This window comes from Aristolochia californica, unplaced genomic scaffold (genome assembly GCF_029961685.1).
Source record: "Aristolochia californica isolate CCGP_79_NKW_82.1479 unplaced genomic scaffold, dmAriCali1.0.hap1 SCAF_12, whole genome shotgun sequence".
NCBI lineage: Eukaryota > Viridiplantae > Streptophyta > Magnoliopsida > Piperales > Aristolochiaceae > Aristolochia > Aristolochia californica.
In genome coordinates, this window is record NW_027181793.1 from 27,646,272 (window position 1) to 27,654,834 (window position 8,563).

General features: G+C 37.7%; 1 protein-coding gene across 1 annotated transcript; it reads right to left on the reverse strand.

Moving 5' to 3' along the window:
- Positions 1–3,374: 3,374 nt before the first annotated feature.
- LOC137946216 (NADP-dependent glyceraldehyde-3-phosphate dehydrogenase) lies at positions 3,375–7,230 on the reverse strand. The gene is made up of 9 exons (XM_068792432.1): positions 6,988–7,230; positions 6,321–6,514; positions 6,094–6,222; positions 5,045–5,164; positions 4,779–4,915; positions 4,458–4,613; positions 3,963–4,341; positions 3,752–3,868; positions 3,375–3,671 (listed from the first exon to the last, which is right to left on the reverse strand). Exons 1-9 carry the CDS (start codon positions 7,130–7,132, stop codon positions 3,558–3,560), a joined length of 1,491 nt encoding a protein of 496 aa, XP_068648533.1. The 5' UTR covers positions 7,133–7,230; the 3' UTR covers positions 3,375–3,557.
- Between the last annotated feature and the right edge of the window lie 1,333 nt (positions 7,231–8,563).

Below are 8,563 nucleotides of genomic sequence, written 5' to 3' on the forward strand. Positions count from 1 at the left end.
TTTAAAGTCTCATTATAGGGAAGGGTAGAACAGTCTGACTAATGTATAAGAATAAATAAGGAAAGTAATTTGTGTGCTCATACATTTTATTGAGGGGAATCTGCAATAAGTTTTTTCCCCTTTTCTACAAAAGGATGAGCTGTAAGTTTCATAATAACAACAACAAAAATTAATTATTTCCTTAAATACACAAGGGAGCGGGCAATATAGCATAAAAGGAAGGTAATTAAGGATCAATTCATATTTTAATGCACATAAAATATCATGTTAATATTTTTCCTTTTTTAATTATAGATGACTTGTATTTCCACTTTTAACAATATTATATTATTTTTATAAAATTGATATTAATAAATTTATAAATATTAGTTTAAATCAAAATGAGGATCTATTGTAGAGACATGTTTTCATGAAGATCATTAAGATTTGTTAAATATTGGAATATGTTGTTAATTATGAATGTAGAGTAGAAACATTTAGGTCAAATATTCAAATTCATACATAGTGAAACACATTTCCCGTGTAAACTTATGTTCCTTGGAGAACAAATTCATTAAACTAGAAAAAAAAATCTTATAAATGTTAGAAAGGATCACAAATTTTGAACGACGTGCTAATGAAGAACATAAAGAACTTTTAAAATCCAAAAAAAAAAAATTATTTGTATAAATGTTTTAATATGTAACATGCAAATGAATCATTTTGAAATGCATAGAAGATTTTAAAAAAATAAAGGCGTTTAAAGTTTTAATAAATGTTTGATTATAAATGTTTGAAATGTAAAAAAATTAATACCCAATAAGCTCATGGAAAATATTTTAAAATAACTATTAATTTTGGAAACATCAAAAAAAATATTGCGACAATTTCATAAATCATAGAAATTTTACATGAAATAATATTTATCAAGAGGGGCCTAAGAGAAATACTAAGATTGTGAAAAGGCAATGACTTTGCGCAAGGCATTAGAATTTCTAGTGTCCTTTTATGTGCAAGGTAAGTCATTGGATGAATACATCTCTAGACGAATTTGGGGCTTAAAATCAAATTTTTTTAGACTAAGTCAAGACTTAAATAAATAGTTTCCTAATCAGACTATGGAACCCGTTTGTTTAAGAAGGATAAAGCATAAGGGGCAATAGATCTCACTTTTTAAGCATGCGAGACTTTCACTCATGTTTTAAGGGGAAGTGTGGCTTACACCAAGTTCTTTTGAGGTTAGTAGTTCTTGATGAATTGGTGTCGAATTTTATTCCCTTAGATTCCTTACCTTAGTTTATGAATTTTATACTAAAAATTACATATTGATGGAAATTATTATGATATACTTTCATATGTAACATAAACTTCATTAGTCTAATATTTCTATAAGGAGAACCAAAAGGAGGGTAAGTCGAACATAGAGGAGGTTGAAAGTAATAGGATCAAGGGAGGTTGCTGAAAAAAAGACATGAAATGCAACATGCAAAAAAAGGCAAGACAACACGAGTATAGAGTTCTCCTTCAAACTCGCCTAAACTTGAAAACTTTCCTTTCGAGTTCAGATCGCCTTGTCAATGTGGGAAACACCTTATAATCTGGGCAACATGCAAAAGGAAGATGGCTTGAAATAAAGGTGAGAGGCGATGTAACTTTCTATCTTGTAAACTTGCCTATTTCAAAACTGCAATTATGGAAGATAAAAAACAGTAACATGTTTTGAATTGTCACCGGTTGAAATTCCACGTCCAATAAAGTTTTGGATTTCAAAACTAGAAATTGCTACATTGCCGAGGGAGAGCATGACCAGACGCCATACCAAGAACTAGAACCCGAGAGTTAGCTACATTAATTCAAATGATTAGCAGCCAATGACAAAATATAATACGTTTCATGTTCCCGAATAAGCTCCACTTTGATGTTGTTGCACTGGGTGTTTATGAGACATAATTATAGAGCTATAACAAGTTTTGAAATTAAGCAATATGCGACTTATAAGATTATGATGTCATGCTACTGTGATGGATGTCTAAGAGGAGTAAAGATTGGAGAGCTGATACTCCATGATATTGCTATTGTGATGGACGTCTAAGAGGAGTAATTACAACAAGTTCTGAATTCAAGTTTAAGGCAAGAGCAACAACAAATAGTTTTCTCATATCAAGTAGTAGTAAAGAAAGGTAAGTTTTGTTTTGGTAAGTGTATATCTAAAAAGTAGGAGGTATCTTGACCTTGACAAAGATATCAGTTCATCATAGGAAAAAAATTGGAAAAAGAAATCTCAAAATATTTTATATAGGATACTTTCCAAATTCTATTGAATAAAAAGCATAAACTTTGTAATGATAGATCTTAACTTAATTAGCAACACCGTTGCATAAATAATTGTTTCCAAAGAGAGGATATTTCATATCAAGATGCCAAGTTCAGAGAGGCTTCAAAAAAGGAAGCTCAAGTTGCTAGAATTCGTCTAGATTTCTAAAGCTAAAAAAATCTTTGCGTGCAACGAAGGACACGATAGGAGGCTAGTTCATAACTTGATATTATAGTGATTCAAAGCGGGTATATAAAAAACAACTTCATCTAGTAGTAATAGATTAAATCACTAGTTCTATATGCATAATATTATCAACTGGCCATATGCAACGAAGGACACGATAGGAGGCTAGTTCTATATGCATAATATCATCAACTGGCCATATGTTCATATTGTATTCTTTTGTGAAAGGACATGATGTAAGAGAGCAAGATATCTCTATCATTATTCTCTTAATCGATACAAGCATGTCTTTCCTTATCTTTTATTTTCTCTCTCAAGTTTTTTCTCATCTCTTCTCTTGTGTCTTCCACGTTTCTTCTCTGAAAAAAAAAAATTATCAAAGTGAATATTATTCATTTGAGAAACTATTTCTGTATAAGTTTTATATATTGGAATAATTTTAAAGATTTAACCATCGCTCTCTATCGAGAACCTTCTATATACACCTACAAGTACATATTTAAAAGGAAAATTGTAAGCCTACAAGTACTTACAAAATCATTTGCATTTGTACATCACAACACACTAAATCAAGTATGTAATTTGTTGAAAATTTTACATTTTCATATATGTTCATGACATTAAATATAAATATCATGTTATTTCACTTGGTCTCATAACTCATGCAAAAAATTAAAATTTATATTGTAATATACTTAATAAAACTTGTAAGGAGAAGACCTTTAGTCATTAAATAACTAAACTGTAATATGAAAATATCTTTTGAACGACCTTGCAATTTTTTATAATATCATAAATCTAATGATATTTGCGTACTATGTATATATTGAATTTAGGATCCCATGATAATACCACTGTAGATAAGAGTGAGAGAGGAGAAGAGACAAGCTTTTGAAAATCACTCTTTTGTATTCATGAACTCCAGAAACAACTAGCTGTTAAGGTAGAGAGACAAGCTGAAGAACTCGTTCATGGCTAAATAACCTCTAAGCACAGCTTATTAAACTGAGCGGAAATAACGATATTTTTTATTTTGTCCTCCACATGTACTAACAGTTCATAAACACCTAATTAGCTTCTAACCCATGGTGTACGAAGGAGCAGGCAAATTGATAACTGTACTCTTGATTTTCGTCATCATGTTGATACTGTTGGTGATTCCTTGAGACCCGATACCACTGTCTTTCAAACCCTGCAGTTGTAGTGGGTTGTTAGTCCAAGGGATGAAACTAATACATGAAAGCACCGGTCAAGACTGAAATGCCCAAATACCTGGAATGGAAAATGGTCTGGCCCACGAGCTGGTGCAGAATTGATCTGGACAGTTCCTGTCTCCATGGCATCACTGATCATTATTGCTTTGTTGATGTCTTTCGTGAAGACACAGCCCTGTAATTCATAAAAAGATGTAAATCAGTGGAGGATGGGCAAGAGAAATTGATTGTGCTGCAGATGACTTAGAGATGGCTGATAAACTGAGTACCTGAAGACCAAAGTTGCTGGCATTGCAATGGTGGATTCCTTCTTCCACAGAGCTGATCCTAATAACTGGCAAGACGGGACCGAACGGTTCCTCCCACGCAATCCTCATATCGGGTCTAACGTGGTCCAACAACAATGGCCAGATGAGATTGCCCTCTCTCTTGTACGCCTGGCAGAAAGTTGCTCCTTTCTGCTTGGCGTCCATAACCAATCCTTCGATAAAATTTGAAGACGACTCTGACACAACCGGAGTGATGTCACAATCGTTCTCGGGTGGACCCACTGTCAGTTTTGCCATCTTTGCTTTCACTTTTTCTACCACAGCATCTGCTACGGATTCCATCACCAAAACGACCTTTACAGCAGTGCATCTCTGCCCACTGTAGAGATGGGAAGCAAAACGACTTGTTCAGTTTAAGGGTTAAGTATGATATGTTTCGAACTATTTTCACGTGCAAAACAACTTTCAGAAAGCTTAATCCCGAGTCATGATTACCTATATGAGAAACCTCCTTTGACTATATTAGAAGCGACCAAATCCAGGTCTGCGTCTTCAAGTACAATGCATGCGTCTTTCCCTCCGAGTTCCATTTGAAGGGGGATCATGCCTGATTTCTTTGAAATGGCAATTCCGGTGTCTCCGCCGGTAAAGCTACAGAGTCGAAAGCACTTGAAAATCAGATAAGGCTATTACCAAATAAGCAAGAGAAGAACTAGAGAGTATATTTTTTTATACTTTTTGTTAATTTTGTGTTATTATTCTGTTGGGGTAAAGAATAAAGAATTAGATCAGTTGTTACGAAAAGTTAAGGTATACCTTATGCAATTGACTCCGGGGTGCATAGTGAGGAAGTCACCTATTTCGGATCCCTTTCCTGTGATACAACTGATAAGGCCCTTGGGAAAGCCAGCCAAGTGAAAGCAATGGACCATGTGTAGAGCAGCCACGGCTCCCTGTGATAATAAAAATGAGACGTGACTAATAGAGACAAATATCAAAACCACGAAACAATAAAAATGTCTCTCTCCACAATTGAAAACAGGAAACGTTCAATTCAGAATGTTTGGCAAAGCTAGCTATACCTGAGTTGGAGGCTTGAGCACAAGGGAATTGCCAGCAATCAATGCTGGACCAATTTTGGAGACTGCGAGATTAACTGGATAGTTGAAGGGTGGGATAGCTAAAACGACGCCAAGAGGAACCTGCAGTTCGATAAGCTCAATTAAAGCAGAAATAAACATAAACATAAAATATCCATCCATTTCATACTACATACATGTCTTTATCACTGTTTGGTTTCAACCGCCACAGAAACATGATAGTTCCAGATGGGTATGGCTTCGCTTTTGTCCTTAAAGATGACGTAAGGTTCTATTCCAAAATTCCAAGTAAATATAGGGTTTGTGGTTAATGCCCAGTAAAATTCAAGCCTGATCTTTGTTAATACCCAGTAAGATTCAAGCCTGGTCTTTGTGATACCCAGTAAGAGATAATACAAGGAAGCTATCATGAGCTGCATTTGACCACAACATCTCTTATATGTCTGCACTTCTTATAAATTCTGATTTTTGCCTTCAAGTAAGGGTGGCATAGATCCGAACCAGAAACTCGGGTTTGATTCGGTTCGGTTTATCTTGATCTCGGACTTGTTGAAGAGCCAAGTTCGAGCAACCTATAGGTCAGAAACTCATGAACCGGGTTCGTGAACTAACCACCTTTAGATTCTCAGCTTCCAGGTTAGAATGTTGCAAGTGAGCTGCTAATTGGACTCTTCAGATGCTAAACACATAGTGAGCTGTCCATGGATCCACACACCGCCCAGATCGGGTACAAATAGGACTATCGGCTTAGACCAAGCCTTCTGCGACCTGAACACGTGTCAAACAATTGACCGAACAATCACCTAAGACCAAAATGCCCCCGGGTTGGAACGTAAAATTATAAACGACTCCGGCAAGTATGATATCCATCCGTTATAATTTGTTATTTATTTATTGGTAGAAAGTTCAAAGAAGATAATGCCACAGCACGACGGTCCCGGTTTCCGGCGATGACAAGATTCCGAATTCAAAGGGGAGGGAAGAACTGAAAAAACAAATGCAAACTGATGAGACTGCATAAGAAAGTATACCTTGGAAGTGAGGCAATACTTGCTTCTCTCGTTGCCAGGGAAACTGTCGGAGACAAGAAACTTCCCCTCACCCAAAATCCTCACACCTTCTTCGGCGCAGTAAGAGATAAGATCGCCCGACCTCACAACCTTCACCATACAAAAAGAGTGATTACAGACGCAAACACGACGTGATTAAGTATACGTGATACAGAGAACAGAGACTAAAAAATGGAATTGATGCTTACTTCAGTGACAGCGTCTTTGGCCGGTTTTGCAATCTCTTTGACAAGGCACTCCGCAATTGGGGCTTTCTGTTCTTTGAGGATGGCTGCGGCCTTGTGGAGAAGTTCCGCTCGCTTCCACAACGGAGTTCTCGCCCACAACTTTTGAGCTACTTTTGCGATTTCCATGACTTTGTTCACCTCCTCTTGCGTGCAAGCTGTTAACAGAGGCAGGGTTCAGGGGAATCAACTGCTGATCAACTGTTCCAGACATTTTAATTTACTCTAGGTATTAGCTATTTGCAAATTTTTAGTAAGATTACACCAAAGATGAAGGCAGTGAAGCTAAATTCACAGCCGCACTACATTTTCTCGTTCTGCATAAGTTTTTTAAACAGTAAACAAAAATTTATCCGGAAAAATCACAGAAAAAAGAGTTTAAAAGTTCATCCCGAGCTAAAACCAGTGATTTCTTCATCCACTCGAAATATTTCTCTAATTTTAGCAAATACTCTACAGAAGCGAACATTTCATGCAACGACAATTCTATCTAGTTTCCGCGAACGATCCAAACATTAGAAATCCTCCACACAACTTACAATCCTCAAACAATTCAACAAAAGCAAAAGCAACAGCAAAAGGCTCATCCAAAACACGCAAATTCTTAGAAGACCACGTAACTAAAACAGACCTTGGACTTTATACTGAGTCTTCCTCGTCGTCGGATTGACGATCGCAACCGATTTCCCAGACGAGGATGTCTTCCACTCGCTATCGGCGTAGTACTTGTAGACATCTCCGTCTATGATCTCCCCAAAAACTCCAGTTCCCGCCATTTTCTTCGTCGGAGAGGTAGAAGAAGACGAAGCTTCAATGAAGTAATATGCGCAATTGTATGGTTAGTTCCTCCTTTTCCAGTGTTCCAGAAGCGTTGAGGAATGAGGAGCGAAGAGACGACGCAAAGGAGAGGCATATATATCGGGCGGAGATGAGCCACGATTCTTCGGTGAGGTGGGACGCGCCAAGTGATATCATGGATTTTACTTATAGGGACATTTTTTTACCTGTAAATACAACATTGCCACTTGTTTAGAACTGAATGGCAGTTGGGCAACTCGCCTCGAGCCCCTCGACTCAGTGGGAGAAACGGTATGGCCACTTTTTGTATAGAAGATCCAATCCCTACTACCTTGGCATTACCCAATCTCTCTCTTTATCAAAGAATTCTCCACGCGTGACTCGCCGAGGAATGGGAGCCCAGTGCGTCACCTTATCTCTCTCTAAGTGGTCCTTACACGAATGGCAAGCCATATTCCCTTAAGAAATTAATCAAACAATACAACCAGAATCTGAAGAAGTGAAATTCACTTCGAAAGGTATTCAATTTCTAGATAAGGTTAGGTACGGTGAGGTAGGCCCAAAGGTTCATTTTTTTCTCTTGGGCCCACCGCCCAATGGAGCTAAAGAGTGACATTGTGTGGGCCCAGAAAGAGATATGAACCGTTTTTGGTTGGGCCTGTCGAAGCAAAATAATGCCAACTGTTTGCTTGCTACCAGGAAGTGGGGTTGTGATCAAATAAATGCCTGTCCGTCTCACACCATCAAATCGATCCATGGGAAGAAAATGCCAGCCATCGGTTTTGGTCAGCCAGACGGGCCCACTGAGTTTCAAATAAGCGATCACGGATCGTTGGCTTTTTCGGTAATTATGAAAAGATGAGTGGGTGTTTTGTCGTTCTACTGTTAGAGCGAAGTTAGAAAGGCGGGTGGTGACCATCTTGACGGATTGCTATCCGACGGATCTAGAACCTCCGGTGTTTTTTCTTTTGGTCCTCGTGGTCGTGGGCGGTAAGCCGGTAACGTCTGGACAGAGAGAGATTGGTTTAATTTATTTATTTCTCCACGCAGGCACGCAACACGTGTGCGGAGGGTCATCTCACTGTCAACTCTTGTCCAACGTCAACGGCGTAACGGTAGCTAACTCACGTTCAACCTTGTGGGATTCGGAAACTTTTGCTAAAAACAAGTTTTTTAACTCTCTGATTTTTCTGACCCAGCCAAGTAACAATTTAATTGGGCTTTAATGTTCGGCCCAGTCAAAATTGCTGTCTTTGACGTGGGTCATAATCGGCCCTAAGCTCAAAAAAATTTACTCCGCTTCATCCAATCTTGAGTTAATTTTCAATTTGGAATCAGAAAGCATGATCGTAAACAGTTCTCTGTTGTAAAGCATACATATTTATAACAGGTTTCGTAATGAAAACAAG